The sequence below is a fragment of the Lates calcarifer genome, linkage group LG11, assembly GCF_001640805.2.
Source record: "Lates calcarifer isolate ASB-BC8 linkage group LG11, TLL_Latcal_v3, whole genome shotgun sequence".
Taxonomy (NCBI): domain Eukaryota; kingdom Metazoa; phylum Chordata; class Actinopteri; family Centropomidae; genus Lates; species Lates calcarifer.
In genome coordinates, this window is record NC_066843.1 from 5,424,950 (window position 1) to 5,452,240 (window position 27,291).

Here is a 27,291-nt window from a genome sequence, read left to right on the forward strand (position 1 = left end):
GAAACTGTAAACGATTAGCTGTCTAAATCTGTCTTTTGGGGACTGCTAAAAATCTAGCTGTAGGGGTTCTGAGTTGTGTATCTTTGAAGCCAGTATGTTAAATTATAATTTGCAAGTCTAATAAATCTGTTCCTCTATGTAGCCTGTTCAGATGGTGTTAAATGATCCAAGCTGAAATACATAATGCTGTATTGATCCAGTGATGCAGAAGCAGCATAGTAAGCTTCAGCAGTCAAAATGAGGCTATCATTTTATAAAACCTTCAAAGAGAAGCTCTTGTAGACATTGTGGTTTCAGAGATGTTTTTTTTACTACATCCAACACTTTTATCTAAGCACATATAAGAAACAGTTTCTGATTATATCAGAACTAAAGCATGAAAATACTTTCAACTGATTGCATTTTATTTCTCCAGATATTGCATACACAAGTGTGGAAGCCATCTTGCACTAGCGAAAAACAAGACATTCCACTGAAGCAGTCTGGGGATGAAGTGCCTTGCTCAAGCGTACATCAGCAACGTTTCCTGGGTGTGAATCGAGAGTTAAACATTCCTCTTCCTCATCCTCCTTTTTACAGCATATCTGGGATTTCAGACTCACTCCTGCCTCCCTTAGAGCCTCTGGGCATCATCGGCCCATTGCTGTCGGTTTGAGAGCCAACAGGGAAAATTTCCATTCTGGCTTTACTCACACCATTTGTGAGAGATTATAAAGGTAGAAAAGAAATACAGTATCTGACTTGGTGTGAACATTGGCTAACCAACACTGACACCTAGTGGTTAAGAGGCAAATTAATTCCTAAAGACAATCTTTTAGGCATATCAAAAGAATGTTTTAGTCAAACTAATTTAAACCTTAGTTTTAGTTCATTTTCATACCCCATAATTAGCTGATATAAAATAGTATAGAGCAACAACATAAAAAGAAACATATGACAGTCGATATTTCAAAATTGGTTGAAAATGACAAAATAAATATTTAGTTAAAACCTAATCCCTGTAATATTCAGATAATTACATTATTTATTTGAGACAATCAGCATCTGCATAATATCACGTGTATGCTTCTGCATCAAATTTTGTTGCCTTTTAAAAACTGATGGACTAAAAGAGCATTCATGAGGGATCATTTTCATGATGACATTTCAAGTGTTCATGATGGTCAAGGTTCATGTTACAGCAGAGTTAGTGTTGCGCTGTGTTTCAGTGCTTGCTTTGAGATGAAGCATGGAAAATACAGAAACATGCAAAGGGAGCTGGGACCTTGGGCATAAACAAAGCTGTCGTGCTAATTTCAAGCACGATCGATGCATAATGGGTTTTAGCACACTGCTGCCTCATTGGCCCTGCAGCCCAAGTAAGTGCTAATACATGTGGAGAGTGAATTTTTGAATAGCATATGTTCATATGTAAGCACCTCAAACAGTACAATGATGGTTTCTGTAAATGAGCACAGATGACAAAACACCAATACTGACAGACTGGAATGAAAAAAACTGATAAAAGCTGACGTGAAGTTGGGAAAAAACCTTGCAAAGAGCTCTCTTGATGGTGTCTCAATCGAAGAGGTCAGGGAAGGTGTCTTGGCAGTATTGCTCAAAGCTAAAGTCCTCGACGGTGAAAAGGACATCCTTCCACTTCTTCACAGTTGTCCTGCCATCAGGGGTCTCCAGGGCAAAATTCTTTATGGCTAAATTGGGCAGCAGGGCGATCTTCTTGTACTTGATCTCGAATCCCCATTGCTGTGAATTTACATAAGAATAACACTCAGATCCCAACATACAGCAAGCACCAACACCAGCTCTACTGAAATACTGCCTTGAGCAGGACAGTGTCTGTTGTTGAGGTTTAAATTAATATTTGACAGGGGGTCACTGTACCAAGTTGCAGTTGCCATTATTGCAGTTGATAGTGCACCCAGGCTCCCAGTCCTCAAAACTCCTCTCTAGAATCACTGGCCCACCAACTCTGTAGTGTCTCCTGAGAACAAAGACAAGCCATAAGTAGAGCGGTAAAGAACATACTTTTGGATGAACTCTTATGCCACAAGGAGCTCAACTCACTTGAAGTCAGGATTGACATTGACATAGTGCGCATTGTCAACAAGTTTGATGTCACTGCCAGAGGCCACAGGCTTGAAACAATTTCGACACAAGAGCTGGATACTGGAAGCAGCGTAGCGACTCCTCTTCTCAATTTTGCGGGTCTCTGCAACTTTACTGGTAACAACTGCTTCTGTCTGTAGTTCAGTTATCTGGAGACAAAGAGGTGATGGTAGAAACACTGGAAATTGAGGACAAATATTAAGAATGAACAGAGTAGCACAGCCTCACCTTTCTGCAAAACTCTCGGAGGCTCATATCTTGGACCTGAGCGATGGCTTTTCCAGTGAGCTCTTCCAGGTATTCATTGGTGAGTTCTCGGCGCTCTTCCCTTCCACCTTTTACAGCGACCACTGAATACTGGCTGTCTCGCGCTCTGGCACGTCCACTGGCCTGCTGCTGGGCAATCTCATTTGTAAGCAGTCCATAACGCACTACCAGATTACACTCAGGGATGTCAAGGCCTTCTTCAGCCACACTGGTGGAGATCAGAAGGTTGAGCTTACCCTGGCGGAAATTGCGGATTGTGTCTGCCTGCTCGTTCTACACGGAAAATATGCAAATGAAAGCAGGTAAAGACTAAGCCATACAAAACAGAAACATTAACAACAGAAACCACAAAGAAGTTGCAAATAAATTCAGATTAATAAAAACTCATAAGTGAAGATCATATGTCAACACACCTGTGTCATGTAAGTGATGCCATTGCCAGCCCCAGTGAGGATGGCTGCCTTGATTCCAGCTTGCTGTAGGGTTCTGTTGTTAACGACCCAGTCTTTTAGGCAGTGGGTGCTTTTACGAGTTTTACTGAAGAGAATCCCTCTTGATTCCTTTGATCCATGACCAAATTGATTGAGTAGAACACTCTCAAGTTTACCCATCTTTGGGTTCTCATAGTGAGAATCCATTGCAAGTTTCCTCAGCTCCACCTGATTCTCTGTGTAACAAGGACAGTGGTATTTATGTTTGCTTATATAATGAAAATTGCACAAATTAAAATTATGCACCTGAACATGTCAAAACAACTAATGAAAATTTCTGTATTCCCACCTTGGAAAAGTCCCACCAGGAAGAAGTCTGTTCCATCGATGGCTGTGTCTGACTTTGTGATGTAGAATTCTTCTAGGGAGCGATAAGCATCCATCATTCTCAGGGTGTCATTGATGAGCAGGGCGTCGTTGTACTGTCTGAGGTGGAGTGCACACTGTGCGAGCAGTCTGTTGTTCACTATTACCCCTGATCCAAGGAATACACAAATATAGTATGAGTGTCAACAGGAGCATTGCTTTCTTATAACTTATGATTAACATTTCATTTGTGTGACCCAGACTAGGACAAACATGTTCTCCTTGACATCAGAAGTTAGCACCCTCAAAGCGACAGCATCATATTACAGAATGTAAAGGAGAACTGTTCTTACCTCGCTGCTCTAAAATCACCACATCTGCCTCATACTCTTGTGTGCCACACTCTCTCAGTTTGACGTCTGGTGGTAGGTTCATGTACTCATGGATCAGCTGCATCATCCACTTCAGATGATCCCCAAATGGATCCTAAGAGAACAAAATATTGTCTTTGTGTCCACTCTACATAGAATTATTTTGCAATTAGAGCAACTTCCAAATCATTGTGATGACACAAGGTTTTGTTTGTTAATATATAAGACAATCCTGATAAAATTTATATTGCTTTTATCCCATTCATCTTGCTGTCCCCAGGTCAGATCAGTTGAGGAGTTAAGTATCAGTGTGCCAAGGATTCCAAGTTGGTGAGATTTTCTTAATTGTGAAAATTGACATACCTCATGCCTTTTCTCCACAATGTCAAATGTCTTGATGGGTCTGGGGACCTTCTTCTTCAGCTCAGGGGCATAGTTTTTAGTTGAAACTATGGCTGAGTCCAGGTTAGCACAGATCTGAATGACAATAAAGTTTTTATGAATGATTCTTCAGATCAGAAAGATGAAGAGGAGGAGAATTGTGAGAAATCAGACAGATGGATCATATTAGTGACAAATATAATAAAAGTCAAATCCATAGACCCTGACCTGCAGGACATGCTCCACAGCCTTTTCCAGGATCTTTGCGCCCCCTGTCCCTGGTGATGCAGTGAGACCCAGGATCTGTGGCAATGGATGTTCTCGTCTCAACTTTTTCTCCACGTAGCATCTCATTATCTTGTTGTAGACTGACTCCTTGTGGGTGTGGTGACACTCATCGATTATCAGTAGAGTGATATCTGTAAGGAACCATGAGGAGTCAATTCACCATAATCATAACATCATAACACTATAATCAAGGCTATTAAATCTAACTTTTACTAACCTGAGAGCTCAACATGTTTGGTTTCCTCCGTGTTAATCAGGGCATTATATAAGATCTGTGCTGTGCAGATGACCAGGTCTGAGTCCTGCACCACTTTTCCAAAGAAGTCCTTCTCCTCACTCTCTCCACTGACTGGCACCAGCTTGTAGTCATAACCCAGGTGAGGTTTAAACTCTTTGGTGTAATGTTGGTCTACAAGGTGAACCTGCATTATAGAACATATCAAAAATATTGTGACTTGACTGTCTTCAGCCACACTGCATTTGTTACTATAATGAAAATCAGTCTGTACTGTTCATTCTGTCTGTTCTGTGCATTCTGTGTACCTTGTTTACCAGGACCACCACCTTAGCTTTCTGTGTGGTCTCCAGGTGTCTTTTGGCTACATACACAGCAGCACGGGTCTTTCCACCTCCGGTCGGCAGCCAGATAATTGTGTTCTCTCCCCTAAGAGCCCTTTCAACCACTTCCTCCTGGTATGAATACAGTCCAAAATCTGCCATCCTACACTTTACTCCTGTTTGACAACACATCAGAATTACACAGAATCCAAACACCACAGGAAAGCAATGAATACTAGATTATATGAGAACTGTTTTGATCATCATCTAAGTAAAGCTGCTGAGAGAAAACAGACAAGTATTCTGTGAGAGATGCATGTTAACTGAACAAGCTACTCTGTGCCTCATCTGTATCTATGAGCTGTTATAAAGGAAATCAGCCTTCAATAACTCACCAGGCAGCTGTAGGGAACCGTGTGGTATTTTCAGCTTCTCCTCGTCCACTAACACCATACAGTGTGGGTGATGGGGTTTTAAATTCTGTCCTGATCAGCTGTGTGAGACAGAAACGAAAGTAAAAGCGAGTTGAACTCAGACAAATGGCCCTACTGAGGGAGGCTCTAGAGGGACAACAGCTAGACATCATTATGCAGTAACAGGGGAAGCCTGAACTATATTAAAAACATCATTTTTAAATAAAGCCATATTCAATCCTATTGATATATACACATATATATATTATATATATGTGTGTGTTTTCTATGGTATATACTCTATGAGTGGCTTACAGCTGAGACGTTTTATTGAGGGTGTTTAAAATGTCCCAAAATTTTTGCATGCACCCTTATAGGGCCCTACCTGCTGTTCTTCATTACATCAGGAAGGCAAAACTTACGGCCTGTTACTGTTGATGCAGTGGGATTGCCATAGGCAGTTTTAACTTGTGGTTTACTGGTTCCTGGTTATTCAGAAACTTTTGAAAGTCATTGTTTTTCAGAATCTAGGTACAGCAGGTATTCCAGTCCTGAGAAAATGTTGAGTTAACCTAGACTGACAAAGCATAATGGTAAACATTCAATAAAATAATAAATATTATAGCTTGATTAGAAAAAGCAGGAGCACTTTAAAGTGACAAACATGCAGCTTTGACTTTAACATTTGACTGCTAACACTGTACCAATACTACTATCATCAGAGTATAAAAGTAATGGAAAATAATATCTGAAGCTTCTGGAGAAATCAGATATACATGATTATTCCGTCAGAGATAATAACAAGTTCAGAAATCCTATACCTATACATATCAATGAACAAAATATTCCCATTCTTACGTAATCTGGAAAAAATATATTTAGGTCATGATACATTCTGGGTAAAAAGCTGAAAACAAGGAGAATCACAGGATGAATGAAAAAGTATGAATAAAAAAAGATGTACAATGTCACACTGGATGAATTACCCCTATAGAAAAAGGTGGGTGAGGGGAAAGTCACAGGAAATCATAAGAAACGGATACAGTAGCTATAATATATTCTGTGGTTAATTTCTATTACCAGCACACTGATCAAATGAGTCACAGAAGATGGTACAGGCAGCACCCAACAGTTATTTTGAGGGTTTTAGGTGCACTTTTAAACAGTGTTATGATCAGCTGTCTGACAGAGAAACAAAAGTAAAACCTTTGTGCACTCTGCCTGCTGAATGGCCCTGCAGAGGGAGGATTTGGAGAAACAGAACAATCCTCACTATGCAGTGACAGATGAAGCGTAAACTTCAATGACAGACTAAGTCTTTCACAAACCCTGTCTGTCCATGGGTGATTTTATAATTATCTTAAACTGTATACAAGGCTTACAGTTGAAGTGTTTTGATGAAGTGAGAGGCTACTGCGAATTTTGTCAGATTTCACATAAACTGTACCTTAATTGGGCCCTGCCTGTGGCTTTTCAGGAAAGTGAAACCTACTGGCTGACTAACAAAAAACATGTTATGCAAATAAGTTTCCTATTTGGCTTTGGATGCACTTTTTGACCCACTATAAAAGATACTAAACTATTTCCTGATAAATTTAAGTTGTAAATGTATTTATGATTTTAGGCTATATGAACACAATTGACTTTACATTATGACAAAACAGTGCAAAACATTTCATTATAATCTCTGTAACATTGTTACATTGTTAAGGCCAAAAGTTGGATAGTTTCTATAAATGCAAACTGTAAACTGTCTGCCATGCAGACCTACACTGGCAGGTCTAACACTGGTGTGAATGGTCAAGTTCATGCCTGCATGGATGTGTTTACATGTTTCAGTGCCATTAGTAATTGATGTTTACTCACCGTTCAGAAATCACCGGCACATTTAAGAATCATTTATAAAAACTTTATTGTCATGAACAGTATTATAGTTACAGTAAGTGGCATTTATACCATAACTTGAGACAGTAGCAATCCTCAAACGGGTGAAAAGTTCACTCAGACTGACCTTTTAAGAAAATCTGAAATGCAGCATAGGTAGACTGAGGAAGAAGTACGCAACTGACAACCCTGAATAATGCAACGCTGACATCACTTCAGTAATTCAAAGCTAGTCATGATTCAAGTACAAAATAAACATCCACTCAACACACAAACAAACATACACAAGTCAATGAAACATTCAACAAGCAGGCTCAAACAGCACTGGACAGTTACTTCCCATAAAAGAAGTGGATTCGTCTCAGGAAGCACTCCGTTTGACACTGACGGTGAGCAAAGACAGGTTTCCAACATTTCATTACAATGTCTTGACACTGTAAAAAAAAAAAAAAACCTGCAACAACAAAGGCTAAAAGTTGGATCGTTTTTTAATGAATGTAAATTGTAAACTGTCCGCAATGCATGAACACCTACTACTGCTTGTGTACAGTTCTTTCCTAAAGCCCTGTGAGAACTGCTGGTTAGCTTCTCCCCCCATGTTTGGGACTTAACAAGACAAACTATCCAGTAAACCTGTGACACCACAACAAAATGTGGCTGTACACAAAATAGACTACTTAGCATATGTGTGGAAGTGAGTGTATTACACAACAAATCAGTGCCAACAGCTACCATATCACCTGCAAGCATGGTAAAAGCTATACTAATGTACGACCTCATCCTAAATGGTGTGGAATAAAACCCTGCCAGTGGTAAATGGTGCATAAACAGTATGTATTATATTTACTGTATAATTAAGCATCTGTTATGTTGTTGTCAACATGAAAACAGTGTTTTCTTGAAGGCAACAATTGGGGAAATGATTTCATTTAGCACACAAGTGCTGGCAGTCTAGCAGTCTCTGAACTAGTCAGGAGTAGGGCTGCAACAGACTAATGAAATTGTGTCTGAACTACTCAACAGTCAATATACTGCCCATCTTTCATAATTAAGTGTTTTAAGGACTTCACCTCTGAAAGAATATTTCTTTAAACCCATGAAAATGGTTGGGATGTTCAAGTGTCTGTCAGTAACGGAAGGCAACGTGGCTTTAGGTCCCGAGGTCCAGTTTTCTATGAAATAACTCTACACTACATATACACCTGCTTGAGTGATGAGGTTTAAGCAAACTGGAATGAACAAATATCATTTAACACGACAAAACTGGGTGAATCATACTATAAATAATGGTGGAAAGAGTGGCATTTTTATAACTTGGACCTATAACTTTGGTACACTTAATGAAACATGTTTATCAAGATTATTAACCCACTGTGAGTATTGGAAAAGAAAAAAATGACAGAAAACGGCTTTAAGGGGAAAGGTAATGCCATTTGACACTGTGTAATGCTAAACTGGCTCTGATATTTCCAAACAACCATCATGTTTGTTCGAGTCCAATGATTCCCTTGTAAAATCTGTCAGTCATGTACATACCCTTTATTAACTCAGATATGACAATAGCTAGCGATAGTTTCCTTGTGATCTGCTTCATCTCAGTGTGTGGCAGCAGAGACGGTCACTCCTCATCTGTAAATAATTCTGTGGCTGAGTTCATTTCTCAATTAGGCCTCCGTCTTTTAATTTGAAGTAGAAGAACTTCTCCAAGGTGTTGGCGCACTTGCAGTACTCACTGTCTGGAGGGTTGTACTCACGACAGTTGGTGATGATTCGCTGCAGATCAGCAATAAAAAGCTTCTTGGTCACATAGTATCTGTTCTTCAGTCTCTCTGTCATGGTCTTCAGGTCTGTGGGGACAAAAAAGAGAGAACAATGGTTACGCATAATTTAACTTATTAATAGCTTGTGTGATATAAACAGGCAGTTAATCAGGAAAAGGAGGAGTTGTTATATAATCCAAGAGATGCTCACTCACCGATGGGAAAGCGGATGATTTCATAGTAATCTGGAGCCTCTGATTTCTTCACTGGTTCCATGAAGGGCCAGGCATCAGGATGAGTCTGTTGAAGTGATGGCAAAGTCCTGGTTAGACTCTGTTCTTGTCACTCCTGTAATGTGTGTTTGTTTTGTTCCTTTTTGGTGTCCCTTACCTTTATCTGGGCCAGGAGGTTCTTCAGCATGTTGTATAACACGTCAGGGTCCTTCACCTCTTTCCTACAAAACATTAAATGATGAGAAGGAGAGTACAACAAAAAAAAATTTATAACAATGCAATTAATGTTTACTTTTAATTGTAATTCTACTTGGTGTAGAATTTCAAAATCTTAATGTTGTACAAGTGCTGAAGACAGGAACTCATGTCGTTTCAATTACACGAGCATCTAAACACTACAAAACTGATTTTAAACTTTATGCAGAGTTTACCCTTTGTCCTTGTTACTGGGTTTCCAGCCTGTCTCTCCTGGAAGAAAAAGACTTGTCAATAATATGCTAAAGCCAGTTTTTAAAATATTTTTCTCTTCATTGTAAACAAACCAAACACTTACTTATGCCTGGAATGCTTTCTACTGGGATTTGCCGTACTCCCTCTTTGAAGCAGGTGAGACCTGGGTAAACCTTCCTGATCTGGCTCTGTTTTCTCTCGATCAGCTTCTTAATGATCTGACAGAACAATTTCAGGTTTATGTGATATTAAAACCACATATTAGAGGCAGAAAACAGGTCCTTGCTTTAATGAGAGCATCCTACAGCCTCACATACCTCCTTCTGTCTTTTGATGATGTGAGAGAGCTCAGTGTAGGGGATTCTCGGGTTCAGCTCACACTCCATGAGGGTCGCTCCTTCATAGTCTTTGATGTATCCCAGGTATCGACTCTTCGGCACTTTGATGTCTTTGGAAAAGCCCTGCGAGGAAAGAACAAATTACTGAATGGACAAGATAGCGGGAGAGGATGGGACAGAGCTCATGTACCGGTCATGCCTGCAGTACCTGCTTCTTGAAGTAGCCAATGGCGTACTCGTCAGCGTAAGTGAGGAAATAGAGGATGTTGTGTTTGATGTGGTACTCCTTCAGGTGGTTCATCAGGTGGGTACCATAGCCCTTACAATCAAAAGACCAGAGAGAGGACAATTTGAAAAACAGGATTTTTACAACAGGCATCTTGGTACTATTGGGATCTTTCAAAATACCAGTGCTTTTTATGATAAAAAGGTAAATTGTAGATGCTGACTTGGAAAAAGTGTGGATCTTGTCTTTAGCGAAGAAGCTCAACATAACCCTAACTTTATATGACCATGGCATTCTTTATGAACCACCCAAACCAAATGTAGAACAGGCAAAACCATATTATCATATATAAATTAGTACCAAATAGTATGGTTTTTTGAGGTATGATTCACTACAAATGAACAAGCTTCTAGAGACTATAACAAATAGACAAGTGTGGACAAGCATCATATTTGTGCATTTAGACCATCACATCTTTCATGAGAGGAAATGGTTAGTGCCTACCTTAACTTGCTCATTGGATGTGACAGCACAGAAGACGATCTCCGTGAAGCCCTGAGTGGGAAACATCCTAAAACAGATGCCTCCAATAACTCGGCCATCTTTGATAAGGGCTAGGGTCTTGTGCTTCCTGTAAAAGTGCAAAATGTCAGGATGGTGTAACGGCATCCAGTGACACCCGACATGTGGTATGAGAATATGTACTTACGGGTCAAACACCAGTCGTGTGATGTACTCTTTGGGCATGCGAGGTAATTGATGAGAAAAGACGTTCTGCAGGCCGACGAGCCACATGAGGATCTTCTTGTTGGACTTCTGGGAAAGTGAGTTTCCAATGACGTGGAACTCAATGATGCCCCGCCTCTCCTCCAGCCTGGCAGTCTCATCACGGGCAGCATTTGGCGTCAGCAGATTAGTCTAGCAAAGTAAATATATTAACAAAATAATTAACAAAAATAGTATACTGTATGTTGCTTTCACCTTAACAAATCACCAAAGATTAAATTTACCACTTACCTCTGGTCCAAGCATAGCAGCAGGGTCAGTGATTGTCATCATAACTTCATTGACCAGCTCCATAGGAATGTCACCCATCACACGGATCCGTTTCGCATCCTCCAGGGTCAGCGCCTCCGGAAGTTTTCGTTTCTCTCCTGAGCAGACATTTCTCAGGTCAATGCAACGAAAAGACACATACTTCCAGCATGATAATGCAACATATCACAAAGCAGTCTCAGTGGCAGTGTCTCAAACTGTGACCTCCCCAGTCACCACATCTGAATCTCAGAATCTCACAGGAATGTTTCTAACATCCTGCGGCCATGCCATGAAGAACTGAGGCTGTTTTGATTAAAAAAAAAAAAAGGAAAGAAAACCAGCGCAAAGCAGCACTCACAGACCTGTGATGGGCTCTGCACCTCCAGAGTCCATACTGCCCAGAGAAGAGATGCTACTCAGACCTTTAGTCAGAGCAGGGGAGCCTGACACTGCAGCAGGACTGATCACTGCAATGGAGAAACATACGTACAGGTAACTCATTACACACTGTAAAAGAGGAACTATGACATTAGCTTAAGACACATAGATGCATATGTATTGTATTTACTACTACACCTAGATATTTATATTTCTATAGTATATGTATATCACACAATATAGCTGAATGTTTATGGTCTCATGGTCAAGTAACCTGATTTACAATTTAAGAATAGAACTTAATGTTTAAGGCTGTCCAAAATCAGAATCACAAAATACGTACAGGCTCATCCCACTACAAACATCATACCAGGTTGTACAGCCTTCTCACCTGTCTGATGTCCTAGCTGTGTGCCATCAGAAGCAGGCATGGTGAAGTCAGCCTCCCAGATGGGTGAATTCTCGCCATAGATTTCCTCCTCCAGCATGGACAGAAACCTGGTGACACACACAGACAAATGTAATTAACACAACTGAGTCTCCAATAGATGAATCTGGGGATTTACACCTTGGAGCTTTTTGAAGCTGATACATACACCTGACCTTTTCTAAAACACATTGGTCAAAGCAGATACAGATTCTGACTGCACCAGCATTTCTACAAATGTAGGTGAAAGACCAACGAAAACCATGATACTTAACTGATCTAATTTTGTAATTTGATTGTAGCACAGACACCAAAGAATGAGATAAGAGATGAACAGGGATCATCCACTGAATCTTAGGATTTTCAGCTGTTTCTTTGTCATTCAAGGTCAGAGTCAAACACACAAAATGAGGAGTCTGCCCTTACTTGGGGAAGTGTGTGAGGATGAGTGTGCGTTTCTCTGGCAGCAGTTTATCCTTCTCCACTCTGAACTTCTCCAGGAGCTGGCGTCGGGTCACGGTGAAGATGGACTTGAGCAAGCTGCGGCCGAACACCTGAGTGGTCTCATAGCGCGGCAGGCTGTCGTTACTCTGGGGGACATGGCAGTAGCACAGCCACCTGGGAGTCATAAGCAAAAATAGTGCTATTGCACAAACTGATAACAACATTCAACAACATTCAGAAATCTAACACATAAAAGTGTGTGGAATCATTGACATTTAAATATAACACATGCACCAACCTGGTGTAGTCTACTTTGTATGCTGTCCCATCATCTTTCTGTGTGCGCTGGCGATACTGTGTCGGTGTCTCCAGCTTCCAGTAATTTAGGCACAAGAGGAACATCTTCGACAGTTCAAACATGGTCTGCCTTTCCTTTGGTGCCAGGTGACTGAACTTATACTGAACAAAATTCAAAACCCCCTTTTGGAATATAAAGAAACACAAGATTAAAAAAAAAAAAAAAAGAATTATCAGTGTTAGGTAAATGTGAAATGTGATGATGCTAGCAAACTATGAGGAAATATATGAGAGCATATAATCCTGCTGCTGCTAAACCTCTGGACATGAATTAAAATGCTTTATGATTCATGTTCACCTGCTCAATGTTGGGCTTTTCAAAGGGTGGACTTCCCAAGGATCCCTCTACGACTGGCTGGCTCATCTGCAGGATGCATTTCCTTAGTAGCTAAGGGAGAGAAATAACAAACAATGCTGATTACCTAATGATGACACTGACCGTAACCTGTTGTTGAACTTGTTATACTGATGTTTGCTTACCTTAAACAGGTAAAAGTAGACCTGTTTAGTATCCGTGTCCTCCTCTTTGTGGACAGACATAAAAAGGTTCTCCACATCCACCACCATCCCCAACAGCCTGTTAATCTCATCCTCAGACACATTCTCCAGGTGGGACACATGATCAGCTGTAGACGAACCATTAAATAAAACATAAATATTAGTAAGTTCAAAGTGTAAATGTGAAGTGTTACAAATAATAAGTTACTAGTATATAGCAGGGGAGTGTAAATGGGAGTTGTTTGTACCCAGAGCATGTCCACAGCTGCGGCACGGCTCGCTCAGGCTGGCTGCTTGCTGCTGAAGGTCCATACGTGTGGCTGACGGTGGATTTGGGTTTTTCCATCCATTGCACTTGCATGTGTCACTAGCCTGAGAATAGGCAAAGTATGCTGAACACCAAATAAAGCGACTTAAACTGTTCTGCTGCCTTTATACGTCAATGAATGACTCAACAATTAAGCTAGCTGATACTAAATGCATCTGCAGAGATTTAAAGTACCCGGAGACTATGGCTAGCTAGCTACAAAAGTTAACAATTACGTTAGCTCGTTAAGCTATTTGTTTATATTTTTGTCTGTGGTGTCCTGACGGCGCTACCATTTACTACCCTATATACACAAATGCTAATAGTACCCGGAGAGTGCTTTGTTGTGGTGAACTTTGGCTAGCTAAGCTAGCTACCTTGCATGCGGAGAATACGCCAAGTTTCTCAAGCTTTTTCGCCCGTGGAAAAGCTCGGACTTGGGCTTTCTTCTGACTTGCACGCTGTTGCTGGCTAAGTCCTGGCCTGGCCGGATCACTATTTCCTGGCCCGGAGCCTGTCGCGGCAGTACTGGACCCGGCTGACCCAGTAGACTGGGCTTGGAGAAGCCGGGGTTGCAAGGCCTGCGCCGCCGGATCCGACATATCCACGCTGCTAGAATCGTCCTCCTCTCCGGTTTAGCTCGTACGCTGCCTTCACTGTCTGTCTGACTGTCGGAAAATTAGGGACGAGAAGACCACATCAGTTTGGAAATGTCTTTTCCAGATCTTTCCTTTAAAACAGATATGTTAAAAGACAGACCACAAAGAGTACACACTCCTGATTTAAGGCTTGAAGCACATTGTCTGACACAACACCAACCTGTCAAATTAGAGCTATAACACCAAAATAAGTCGGTTACTTGCTGCGCACACCAAAATTACGTGCCACTATGAAAGCGGCCTTGTTCCATTTGTTTCCACCATAACCACCTACACACATCAATGTCCCACAGTCACAGCATAAAATCTTCAGTACTGCCTCATTCCACGGTTTTATTTTAAATCCCTTACTGTCCAGTGTTGGTGTGGTGTATTGTGTCTGTCTTGATACATGTGTAGATGATAGTATTGAGTGTGTAATCAGGAGACTTTAGTGCCCTCGAGTGGCCATACTCCGTATCTACATCTCTTGCTATTTCGAAAATGTTCTGCAACACTAATTCCCCAGAACAGAGTGGATGATGGCCATGACAGCGTGAGTATACTGTCCTCGATTATCTTTAATTTTGAATGTTTTAAGTGAAAGTATTACTATGCTTTTGTGTCTGCCTGATGCCAGTGAAATGCAGCTGAGGTTGCTCATTGCGGAGTAGGAGGAAGTCTGTCTCTTTGCCCCCTAGTGGTCACAATAAGGAACTGCAACACATTACACAGTAGAACTAGCGCCAATGCACCTGTAATGTAATTGGAAACATATTACAAATTGCAAAATAAAGTTATTTTTTGAAGCAATCAGAAAACAGTCAGAGGTTATCTGAACATTTTTATGTTAATTGTTCTGTGGTGGGCACTGTTACAGACTCCACACTCTTCAGTGGGAATTACACAGATACTAATACCAATGCTAATTCTTTAGTTATCAATAAGGGTAATCAATCATGTTAGTACTCATAATAGTGTATGTATCAATAATGTTCATTCTATCATCAAATAATACATTGATTTTCACTGTGCAATGGACTCAGCCCTGCAATATTACTAATATATTACAGTGGACTTCAATATGTCATTATTTGAAAATATTTAATTACTATTGTCAGTTTATCTGCCTGTAGTAGACTAATTTGTATAATTTAAGACATCATTTAACACACATAAAAAACCCTGGCTACATGACCTAACCTGCTACACAGGTGTTGGAAATTACACCACCTGTAGGGACACCAGCATAGCCAGTGTACTTGAAAGCAACACACCATGCCTGTGGTGATAATCATGGATAATGTAGTTGTTTGGACACAAACATTAAATCAGATATTTGCAGATGTTAAGCACTTGTAAAACCTGATTCAATTAACATCAGCATCATTTTAAGTTTATTTAGCTTGCTCAGAATTTGTTTCATATTAACTTATATTTTATGCTTTCAAGAGCTGGGATGGAATAACTAGATTTTTAACTTAAGATAAATTATTGAGTATTGAGACATTACACATAACCTTCCAGTAAGCTGAATTCAGATGGTGTCGTTCATTTTTGTGATTTAGATGAGATAATTAAAAACAGGCATACAAAAAAGATACCTTCCCCTTGTTTATTCGTAAAATTACACTTTATCTACCCATGACCCCACCCTCCCCATTAGCCCCCACCTAACAGCAATGGCTGCTGTGCAGGTATTGTTGTGCTAGTAGTTGATGTCATAACATGATGACAACACTGTTGAAAGCAATCCCTCCCTGATATGAAGAGTAAAAACAAAGAGAGAAAAGAAACAGGAAAGGATGAGGATAACATCTCAATTCACAAAAGATGATGAGACAGAACCAGTGCATTTAATATCATAGATCTTCAGAAAAAAAAAAAAATTAAGACATAAAAAATATCCACAAAATAATTAAGGTTGACAAAACATCATGTAGAGATTGGGAAGATATTGTTTTGACAATAACTACTGATTGATTATAAACTTGAAAAGTCTGATACAAATACAGCAATATGTTTTCAATACACAGTTGTGATTTTGGTCAAGAAAACAAATCTTGCTTTATGTATTTGTCATTGTACACTGATGATTCAAAAACATTACATTAATGCTAAAATTACTTATGGGTGACAATGTTAATAAAGTACTATTTACTGTATATGGTTTGATAACATAGATGGAAGATTGTAAAACCTTAAAGTCGAGGCTTTAAAATCATACTGAACAGTCAAAAGAGGTTGAAGTAATAATAATAGTGATAACAATAACAATGTAATAATTCAATCTACACAGCTCTATCATGAAGGAAATATCTGTCCATTCCCATTCTCCTCTTGCGAACCTTCTCTCTCCATCTTTTCCAGGAAGCTGACCAGGAACAAGACAGAAAAGTGAAGGACTGCAGCATGCAGCTGGATTTGAGTTTTAACAGTGTCATGAGACCATGATGGAAATACTTAAGAGATGTATGGTGCATGGGAAAGCAAAGGGAAGTAGTATAGAAGGGACAGGGCAAATGAACATGTTGATATTCCTTCCTGTTGCCTTAATTTTTTTTTCCTCTACACAAATACAGAAACAAAGGTGAGCAAGACGGCCCTATTAAGTGCCATTAGTAATGACTGATCTTTTTTTCCTTCTTCCAAGAATGGGACGTTTTTCTTTTCCCCTAAGGTGACGTCAAGTGTCCATCATCAATAGAGAGGTCATGGATTGGCAAATCCTTGGGTTAAAACATGATTCTGTAAATAAGCCTGTGGGTTGATTTCTTGGTCTGTTGGTTGGTTCATCAGTTGGAACCATCAGTGGGGTCTGGCAATTTACTGGCCAGTGGACTCATTTGCCAAACAGTTAATTGGTGCTGATAGGGTAGTTGGTCGGACCATGGTTTGGTTTGACCAATGGGGCATTGTTTGACAGCTGGCTAATATCTGGTCTGGTTGATCGAAGCTGTAGATTGGTTGATCAGCTGACTTTTGATGTTGGTTAGTTCCCGCCCCCACAGCATTGGCCACTTCTGCCCTGTGGTGCAGCTTCCTGCAGGTCCACGCCGCCTCTGGCTCGTCCACCAGCACCCACTCCACCCTGAGGCTCGTTCTTGGGAAGCTTCTTGGCTGGTGTGGGGCAGGAGTATAATGCATAAATTTCTGCACTGTATGAATGCGATGCAACAAATGTCTTGTTTTATACGACCAACAGCCTTAAATACAAAGATATTCGGTTTACTGTAACGTAAGATAAAGAAAAGCAACAAATTCTCACATTTGAGAACCTGGAACCATAAAATGTTTGAGATTTTTAAGCAAACTGACAAACATTCTCATTCCAGCTTCTAAAATGTGAGGATTTGCTGCTTTTCTTTATCATTTGGTAGTACAGTGAATTTCTTTGGGTTTTGGACTGATGGTTGGATAAAATAAGGAATTTGAAAATGCCACCTTAAGATCTAGGAAATTATTTCATTATTCTTGACAATTTATAATCAAAATTATGAATCAATTAATCAAGAAAATTATGAGCAGATTCCTCGATATTGAAAATAACTGTGCAACACCAATGATGGGGATCACTTACCTATAGCCATAAAAATCTCATTGACATTCATAGCAGTCTTGGCTGAGGTCTCCATGAAGAGCAAACTGTTGTCATCTGCATATGCTTGTGCTTCCTGAAGAAATAGGACAACACAGATACTGAATATCTATGGGCCATTTAGCAGCTTCATTTATTCAATAATTTAATTAAAGGACTAAAATAAGTGTCAGACTGAGTTCCTCTTTACCTGGAAATCTACAGCTCTCTTGTTGGCCAGGTCTGCTTTGTTCCCTGCCAGTGCAATAACAATATTTGGGCTGGCTTGTCGCTGGAGCTCCTTCACCCAGTTCTTTGCACGTGTGAATGTATCCTTTAAAAAAAAATAGTGAAACATGCTTTAAACTTTAAATCACTGAAGCAACTTTTGGTTACATTTGAGTGTGAGAATTAAAAGAGCAAAGGTCTGTAGCTGTCTGCTGAATTAAGCAATCATCAACCCAGGCTGGAAGACAAGGGTCAGCAAACAAATGACATAAGACTTTCTGAGTGTCGCGGTTGATGTCCTTCCACAGTCCAGGTAACTTACTGTGTTGGTGATATCATAGACCACAATGGCAGCCTGGGCTCCCCTGTAGTACATAGGTGCCAAGCTGTGATATCGTTCCTGTCCTGCAGTGTCCCAGATCTCAAACTTGACTGTTGTGTCATCCAGACATACCGTCTGTGTGAGGAAGGCAGCTGGAAAAAAAAAACACACACACATAAGGATATTAAGCTAATTTCACAGAGAAGGGCGAAAATCACAGACTTGTTATCCACAGGGCTTAGGTTTCATATTTTGGCTTCAAAATGCAAAGGTTAAGGCTATGATGAAGCAATGTGGAAATCACACAGTCACTGTAATTATAAAAAGACAAAAAGAAGATGCAAGTCAAATTATAAAGCAAAATATATACTGTATTCTGTATAATGTAGCATATGAACAACAGGAGGAGACACAACTGCATACAACTCACTTTCTAAGCTGACTGTCACATGACAGAGGAAACTGAGCACTCACTTGCATAGCACATACTTTAAAGCTTTGTAATCTTTGACCAGGCGTGCAGCTGACCACAAGTGCAGAAGAAATAAGAAAATGCTGACTCGTTCTTAGTCTTTGGTTAGTGTAAGCACTGAGCATCCTGTCCCTACATCCTTATGCTGCATTACTCATAAGCAACCTGACACAGGAAACTTGGAAAAAAAAACTAAATTGTTTCAACATTTAAAAAAAAAAAAAAAAAAAAAAAAAAGTGACACTGAAAGAAGTTCTGTTGCTAGTAAATCAGTTACGGTCAAAGGTGAGCTGTGTGCACAATCCACTCACTGTAAATCCTTTGGTACATACTTGGCGGTTGAGTTTATCAAAAGAATAATAGTGCAATGTAGCAGTGATAAAAATAGCAGCATCCATGTTGAGCCGGTACACAAAAAGGTTTCTCAACTGTATGGAAATTCAACATTAATACGGCTGCTGAAAAGCACCTGCACATACCTGCACATGCTTAATATGATTCTCAATTATTATCATATAGCGATTTATAATTTAGTCATCATAACCCACTCTACCATATCATCACTGGCCACTCAACATTTGTGTGTTTATATACAAACCTCTGTAAAACCAAGTAGACTGATGAAAGAGGAAACCTGTCACTGTTTTTGCAGCTGCACTGGGAATTTGCAAACCAACAAGTTTAACCCTATCACTTCGCAAAATTCTGAGACATAGACAGATTATCATATTCACACCATATGCTTATATTCTTCTTTACTTAAATTAAACTCTGATCAGCTTCACTCATCTACAGGAGGGTCCAGGAAATCCCCATTGTTGTCTCAATTCCTTCCTGTTTCATGTAACCTCACTCCTCTGCTGCCTAAGAAGAACTGGTACTCACAGAAGACAGTCTAAAGTCATTTTCTTTTCATCTTCATCTCATTACTGTCAAAAACTCTAGCTACTAAACTAGGAAATGTAATTTGTCTCCACAAAATCAATATATATGTCTGCCATGTGCAAGGAGCTTGGTGGCTCATGGGAGTGTCAGGTGATCAGCTGCAAAGAACTGGTTCTGCCACTCCCTCTCCTGGGCTCTCACAACAGAAACAGTTCCTCTGTACTGGCAAGGACATGTTTTGCTCTGTGTCCACTGACATGTTGAAAAATTTGACTACACACACAGTGCAGTGATGATGCTAACTATGATGCCATGAAAGCATGACTCAGCACAGAGACAATGCTGGAAATCGAAAAAGAAAAACCATTCACCTCCGATGGTGCTCTCCTGGTATTCATGGAACTGGCCTTTGACAAAGCGCAGCACCAAGCTGGACTTCCCCACCGCTGATTCCCCCAACAGCACTAGCTTAAACTGGCAGATCTTGTTGCTCGCCGCAGTGCCGTTGGTCCGTGCTTGTCCGCCTCGCCCTGCCATGGTGCAGTGTTAGAAAACCAGGAGAAAGAAGCAGAAGAAGCTGGGAGAAGAGGGAGAAGGTCTGGTCGACTAGGCTTGGGCTCGGTGCAGGGGGCTGGTGAGGGGCTGGGTGAGGCTGAGCTAGACGGGGAGGGGGGAGGTGAGTTCAGGTCAGGCAGGTAGATGAGCCAGAGGAAGAAGAGACCTCACCAGTGCGAGCTAAAAAACACAAGATATAAAGTATGTTAAACTCCACTCCAAACAGAAACCAGACTTTTCATTTAAACACCCATGTTATGAATATTATAGTCAGTCAAAACGAATGAATGGGGTGTTTAGTGAAAAAACAAAACAAAAAAATAGATTAATTCCTTGTTCCTGCTGGCAGTTGCTAATAAGAATGAAACCTGCATCACTCCACGCTAGGCCTCCAAATAAAGAGTTTATTATTTAACCATGTTTAGTGTAAACAAGTGCTGGAAGAGAACACTTAGTGTATTTTTTGTGACTGTGTACTCTGTCTTGCTTCCACAGGTTGTCCTAATAGTGGGTAATTTCAGGCTTTTTTTTCACAAGTACATGCTACCATAGAAAGAAATTATTACTTTTGCTTTACTTCAGCTTAACAGCTTAAAAGAATACACAAAATAAAGAAATAAAATGATGTGGGTTTGGAAACTTGATGGTACACACGTACTGAGGTAAGTTTATATTTAACTAATTCAAAACCTAAATTGAAGAAGTAGCATATGTAAAACATAGATTAGCATGAAGCCTTGCCCAGACACCCTTCCAAGCATAAACTCAACACATTTGTTCCTGTGACTCATCTTTTAACAGAGTCTGGCCACAGTTTGAAGCCATAACCATATAGTGTTAAGATCTCTGTGACAGTTTCTGTGTAGCCAGACCAAAAATCAGATAATGAACCCAATATACAATACATCAACATTAATCAACAAGTCAAAAATAACAAATTTTTAACACTGCAACTTCCTCTAACAACATTTTGTTTCGCAAGAACCAAATGTAAAGCATGTTTTCACTTGCTGTAACAGTCAGGCAGCTGACAATCAGTACTAAGAGGAGCCTGTAACACAGAACTTGAAAATATTTTGTCCAGCAGAAATTGATACAAATAAACCAAATGATAACAGCATACCACAACTGCGATTTGTTCTCTTTACTTCGGCCTGCTGTGAGCATGTGAAACCTTGCCTAATCTTTTTTTCAGTTGGGTGATATACATGAGGTCAGCCAGCTTCTGCTTGGTCAAAGGACAGGAAACACAACTCAGCTCAAAGCAGGAAGTGAAGATTGCAGAAGACATTTTACTGCTGAGCACATTAAAACCTGGGATAGCCACGGCTTTGTCGCTGGGACAATTCAACGCAGAAACACAATCCATGCTGAAGTCAAGCAGGAGGCTAGGCTATTCCTGAGAGGGAAGGGAAATGCCAAGAATGAGGAAAACCGAAGTAAAGATGTCACTGCTGATAGGATATGGAGTTTGGTTGTGCTAGGCTTTTTCTCAGCACGTTGCTGAGCTGGGCTTAATCTTCGGCATGTGACAGGAGATCATGGCTCTGTCCATGAAATATTCAGAGCTGGCATGTTTCATTTGACGGTGTACTAACCATCGCAACATAAATTTAGTACATTAGCTAATTTCTGCAGTGCAGGGCTGCATCTATCATGTTTACATTTACAGAATTAGTTTAATTTTAGCTGTCACTGTCACAGAGCATCATAAGCTATAAAAGCACACCAGCTCTTTCATGGTTTCCCCTTTTACTCAAATATAAAAATAAGTCAGGTCATAAAACAAGAGCATTACATATGTTAATGTCCAACTTCAGCAAATCCATTTACTCTTAATAGAAATTATAAGGAGGTGCATGGACAAACACCTTTATCAAACTACAGCAGACATCATCAGATTTGAACTAATGGTCTCACTGGACTCTTTAACCAACAGACACACTCACTCCCACAAGGCCTAAAGGAGCGAGGAAATCCTTAACTGCAGCAGCAGAGCTGGAGAAGGAACAAAGGCTACTCTGTTCACTGGGTCAAACAGTCGGTCTGTACTAAATTGGTTGCAAGCAGCAGAGCTGAGCTCTCACCTGTTCACATTCCTCACTAAAGGAGGCAAAGAGATGGACTGAGATTGTGGAAGAAGGCCTCCAAAACTCCATGAATAATGATTAAACCTAGGCCTAATTTGACTTCAAAGCTTCTTGAACAGATGATGTGTAGGAGAATGATATTTTTGGACCAATTAGCTGTAACTAATTACAAATACGTTTTAAAAAAGGGCCTTTATGACACAACAATAATTCCGGACATTGTAGATTTGTTTTTACTACCAAAAGATACTGCAGAATACAACAATTAACAGAAAAATAATCAATTATTGTATCAAATGTTATGCACACAGTCTGCTACCTCCTGATTAATGATTTAACAATAACAGTTTAGTGCCAAAATACTAAGGCAGCATACTGTGCAAAAGATAGAAGCAGCTTTCTAGCTTGCAATCAGAGGCTCATTCTTACACTGAGACAGACCTGCACACATCTTAAGCAGCCTGTGACGGATGCTTTGATGGCACCCCTAATGGGCTCTGAAGACCTCCACAGGGAAGTGGGTCAGAGAGAGAGAAAGTGAGAGACAGTGGGACATGGGTCAGAGAACGGGGATGATAAAGGCAGGAAGAAGGAGCAGACTAGAGGGTGAGCCTGTGAAATATTCATCGTGGCCTCCTGTATGCTCTGCTGCCAGCGTGATATCTAAACACTTAGCACTAGGATTGCAATGCACTGAGCACCTAAATATGAGAATGTGTGCACTAATTAAATGCACACACAGAGCTCATTCATGGTTGTGTTATTCAAACTCTATACCAGCTTCAAAAACTGAAATAAAAGCAGATGCCATTTCTATGAATGCGTATGTTTTGGTCTCCCAGAGTCACTCCCTTCCTTTGTTTTGTGCTGTCACACGTATAAAAGAAGATAAACAAATCGGAAATGATACTGACTATGGTATTACTCATTAATGACAGCAATAAAGTAATCTAGTACTTCCCAGAAAGATACAAGTTCATGTACAACAAATGTCAGCAAAATGATCAGGTGTCAGTTTCTGTCAGCAGCAGTTTTTCTATGGCTCACAGTTTCCCAAGGAAAAAAAACATATTGTATTTTGTGGAGTATCTTATATGATATTTTGTGCATTGTCCTTCAGGGAAGAGTCAGTCTGAAACTGTTGTGGCAAAAATAAAGTCAAAGTTTGGATTTAAAATATGAAAGGTCAATGCAGTTTTTGGCCAACATGGATTGCAGTTTAGAGGCCTATTTTTTTTAAAAAGGTATTACAAGATCATTTCTTCACAAGGAAGCCAGCTATTGTTTACACAAAAGAGAATTGGCAGTATACTGACGAGTGCAAACATGTAATGACTGTGCACAAATCTGAACTCTGAAGTCACACATTCCATTTAAGCAGTGGTTCTACAACCTTTACGCCTGACTATACCAGTTACAAGACAGCAAGCAGGGACTTGTGCTGTTCATGTCATTTGGAGGGTGGAGTCCTGGAAGAACTGGTGATGTCTTATTTAAGGGGCTGCATCCTCCTCCTCCTCCTGTCTATTAAGCCAAATAGGTCAGACTCTCACCTTTAAGCAGCAATTCTCCAGACATTATTGGCCAAGAGCTTTTATACATAATATTTTGCCCCAAGATGACAATAAAGATACAAAAGCAGAACAATCCTTGAGACCTCAAATGAAACAGGAAAAGCTCTTGATCCAAGGTAAGCCCTTCTACAGTTCAGGTTTCTAATAAAGAATGGCTTTGGAGACAGTGACAGTTTGGATGGGAAACTGGTGACATAACTCAGGAAAAGCAAACAGGATACTCATCACTGGCGGTTAGCAAGGCCAATAGGAAATCACAGGCACTTCCTTTTCTTGTGACTTCTGTGTGAAAAGATCAGTGACCAAAGCAAGAATCGTGGTTATCTCCAGAGGCCTAAACAAAATCTGTGCCACCCTGCCAAATTACACTCAAAAATGTCAAAATGTACCAACAACAGAAATATACAACAGTAGGTACCAAGTTACATAATTATGAGATGTTTCTTACTGTATAGACTGAGTCTTGTGCTGCTATTCCTATCACTAAACAAGACATTTGAAAGGACAAGATGAAGGCTGCTCTTACAAATTCTTTCTATTTGCATGGCAATCTGAGCACAAATATTGGTTTCCTTGGTAGTTGCAAAGAGAATAAAATCAGTCCTGCACCTCACAACTCATGAAGCCACATAAAACACCATTTGTCCCTTTTATGTTTTGCTAGCAGTTTTTGGTAAATGATCAAAACAAAAGCTTCAAAATCTGCTCCCTTCCACAGAGATGAAAAAGAATATAAGAAAAATAATGCATGTTGGGGAGTAGTTGATGCAAGGCACACTCGACAAAAAATAAGCCAATAAGCAAAACTAATAGGCCAAGTAGTCAGTTCAACAGTACTGACCTTCAAACTCAGACAGTGCTGAAACAGCCTGAGAAAGAAAATGAGGGGTGTGCTTAATAAACCCAGGCACTAAGTATAGAGTGTGTGGGGAATAAATTCACAGTTCTTCTTTCAGGGCTGGTTTGTCAAGATGTGTCACCACTTTAGAAGGACAAGGTCCATATACCATAAACATAACAAGAGCTCAAGCATGTAACTGTAAAAATTCCCTCTCTGTCTCAAAGGTCCATGCTCTGCTGCCCTTAATGCGCCATAAACAGGAGCTATGAAGACACAAGTATATGTGACTATGCAGTATTGGCTGTCAAATGTAACGATAGGCACGTGCAGACACATAACCTCAAAATGTAAACTGTCAGGCTTACTACACAAACGCTGTCAGCAGTAACGACACCTTTATGACATTTAATGTGATGGCACTCCTGAAAGTACAAGTGTGCTGGCATTTACTGGCCTGTGAAAATGTTGAAACATATTAACTACTGTGTCAAAGCTTCAAGGCAAACCTGTGAGTTGATGTATGCTATAAATCGATCTGACATTACAAAAGAGCGTCACAAAAGAGAAATAAAAGCTATCAAATGACTTACAGGCTGTTTTCAATTTTTAAAAAGTATAGCTGCTTATGGGAATCAAGTGGCTTAATCATCTGTGACTCGATTGTAAACTTACGGGTCTCATATGTGAAAGCGATTATCACTTGATCGGCGCCATAAACTGATAATTGTAATGTTTTCACCAAGTGAGTGCATACTACAAATGTTATCATTTTCAAGTTATAACAATCCCAAATTACAAACAAAAACAGTTAACCTCTGTTTGGTTGCAACTAGCTTTAATATAGTGATATGCTACCTTACAAACCTAACACAGTGGCTGTTATTAAAAAAAATATTGACCGCTTCTAGCCATAATGAAGTTAACTCTGTTGGCTAGTAAGGGTAATGTATAGTTAGCTGTGATAGCCCAAATAAAACAACAGCTATCACTGACTTAGCATGTCATTCACTTGCAGTAGGACCAAGCAGCTGGCTAACAAAATTAACCTCGACAACCTAGCAGCAGCAATAACTGACCTCACCGTTTACCTAGCATTAGCACTAGCTTGCTATCGTAAACTGACAACAAAATATGTCATGCGAAGCTCTGTGAGGGAAAACCTGAATTGTGATAGCGTTAGCTGGGCTAGCAGCTACAGCAGCCAAGTGTCGAAAACGTCATTAGACAACTTTCCATTTCTCGGCCCCATGTCGTCAGCTGTTTTGACATTTGACAAAACTATGGGACGCAGACTTGTTATGATGTCAGCTGCTGGCTTAAAACGGTGTCATATGCTCCTCGGCAATATCCGTCCCAAGGCTTTTTTGGACGTTTTCCGTGGTTTCACAGAGCTTGAGGCTCGGTGCCTCTCTCGATCCAGTCTGATGGACATTTCGGCTGAACCCGGACTTGGCTGATCGGTTGAACACAATTTGACAGAGGGGACCTGAATACGGTTAACAGCTCGTCAACAAAAAAGACCAACATACGTTCAGTGTTCCTCTGTATCCCAATCTTTCATAATTTCAACTTGTCTGACTTACAATACTTTTTCTTCTTTTGCTGTTCTCATCAGCGGCGGCTGTCTTCTTCTTCTTCTTCTTCTGCTTCTTCTTGGGCTCTGGCCTTCCCTTCCGGTTAGCAATTTTTCCGGGAACCTCCCACTTTTTGTCAGCTGCTGCCTGACCAATGACGAAGCCGCCGTCAGCACAACACACCACTTTATGCATTACAGGGGCTGTCTGCAGGGCCCCACAAGATAGTGTTTGAAATTAACGTATTTAAAACCTTTACAACATTTAACTACAAGCAAAAGTCCTGTTTTCAAAATTTTATGCAGAAAAATTGCCCCTGTCAGTGATTTTATTTGACATATTAAAGTATTTAAATATTAGCGCTGCTTACTTTATCTTAAATTGTTAGTACTGATGCATCAACCTAAATTGCAATATATGACTGTTGCTTTTATTATATGACTATTCTGACAGTCTGTCTGTCTGTCTGTCTGATTAGCTGCTTGAGTTGGAGCTAGTTTTAACTAGTTTATGTACATTCTTCTCTTGTGTTTGTTTTACTTGCTTTTGTCTGCTGCATGGTCTCTCTGGATGTTCTTTGCTGCTAGTCTAGTTTGCTTCACAAAATTTCAAAAAGTAACAACCAGACAGTCAATCCCAGCCATGCAGCTTTGAGTCTGAAAATATTCACACAGACAAAATTACATAATGAAGCATGCAGCCTCAATAAAGTAGGTAAGAGAGAGTGTCAGACCTTGTGTTGTCGTCGTCACTCTGATGAACATTATGTTCCAGGCAATGTTCTTAGCTGATATTTGTATGTGTGCGAGGTAATTAGAAGAGGCTGTGGAAGGCTCAAATCCTGATTTGATCTTCAAAGCTATCATTTCTCTGTTGTTCAAAAATATTTATCCTTAGGTAAGTTCAAGTGTTCATGTGCTCATACTGATGTGTTTTTATGAGGGTTGAATTGAAAAAACATAACACAAAAATAAAAAGAATTGAAACAACACCCTACTGCAAAAAGTGAGGTGC

At 40.1% G+C, this 27,291-nt stretch overlaps 3 protein-coding genes across 4 annotated transcripts; all 3 read right to left on the minus strand.

Annotated features, from left to right (window-relative positions):
- Window positions 1-383: 383 nt before the first annotated feature.
- dhx58 (DEXH (Asp-Glu-X-His) box polypeptide 58) lies at window positions 384-5,323 on the minus strand. The gene is made up of 12 exons (XM_018702696.2): window positions 5,164-5,323; window positions 4,754-4,944; window positions 4,428-4,632; window positions 4,151-4,341; window positions 3,905-4,018; window positions 3,524-3,656; window positions 3,154-3,339; window positions 2,787-3,040; window positions 2,335-2,646; window positions 2,065-2,255; window positions 1,882-1,981; window positions 384-1,743 (listed from the first exon to the last, which is right to left on the minus strand). The coding sequence occupies exons 1-12, from the start codon at window positions 5,219-5,221 to the stop codon at window positions 1,558-1,560; spliced, it is 2,121 nt and encodes a 706-aa protein (XP_018558212.1). The 5' UTR covers window positions 5,222-5,323; the 3' UTR covers window positions 384-1,557.
- Window positions 5,324-7,076: 1,753 nt separating this feature from the next.
- kat2a (K(lysine) acetyltransferase 2A) lies at window positions 7,077-14,174 on the minus strand. Its single transcript, XM_018702679.2, has 18 exons — window positions 13,899-14,174; window positions 13,463-13,586; window positions 13,197-13,342; window positions 13,015-13,104; window positions 12,658-12,839; window positions 12,342-12,533; window positions 11,880-11,986; window positions 11,473-11,577; window positions 11,090-11,226; window positions 10,782-10,990; window positions 10,577-10,703; window positions 10,055-10,165; window positions 9,826-9,969; window positions 9,612-9,726; window positions 9,490-9,526; window positions 9,216-9,279; window positions 9,041-9,125; window positions 7,077-8,912 (listed from the first exon to the last, which is right to left on the minus strand). Exons 1-18 carry the CDS (start codon window positions 14,121-14,123, stop codon window positions 8,719-8,721), a joined length of 2,394 nt encoding a protein of 797 aa, XP_018558195.1. The 5' UTR covers window positions 14,124-14,174; the 3' UTR covers window positions 7,077-8,718.
- A 1,819-nt stretch (window positions 14,175-15,993) lies between these two features.
- On the minus strand, window positions 15,994-26,422 carry rab5c (RAB5C, member RAS oncogene family). 2 transcript variants are annotated; one of them, XM_018702667.2, is made up of 6 exons: window positions 26,287-26,422; window positions 20,015-20,378; window positions 18,287-18,438; window positions 17,948-18,070; window positions 17,740-17,833; window positions 15,994-17,279 (listed from the first exon to the last, which is right to left on the minus strand). In XM_018702667.2, exons 2-6 carry the CDS (start codon window positions 20,178-20,180, stop codon window positions 17,152-17,154), a joined length of 663 nt encoding a protein of 220 aa, XP_018558183.1. In that variant the 5' UTR covers window positions 20,181-20,378; window positions 26,287-26,422; the 3' UTR covers window positions 15,994-17,151. The 2 variants fall into 2 exon arrangements, with proteins under 2 accessions (XP_018558183.1, XP_050929766.1); XM_051073809.1 differs by lacking the exon at window positions 26,287-26,422 and adding an exon at window positions 21,322-21,338.
- Between the last annotated feature and the right edge of the window lie 869 nt (window positions 26,423-27,291).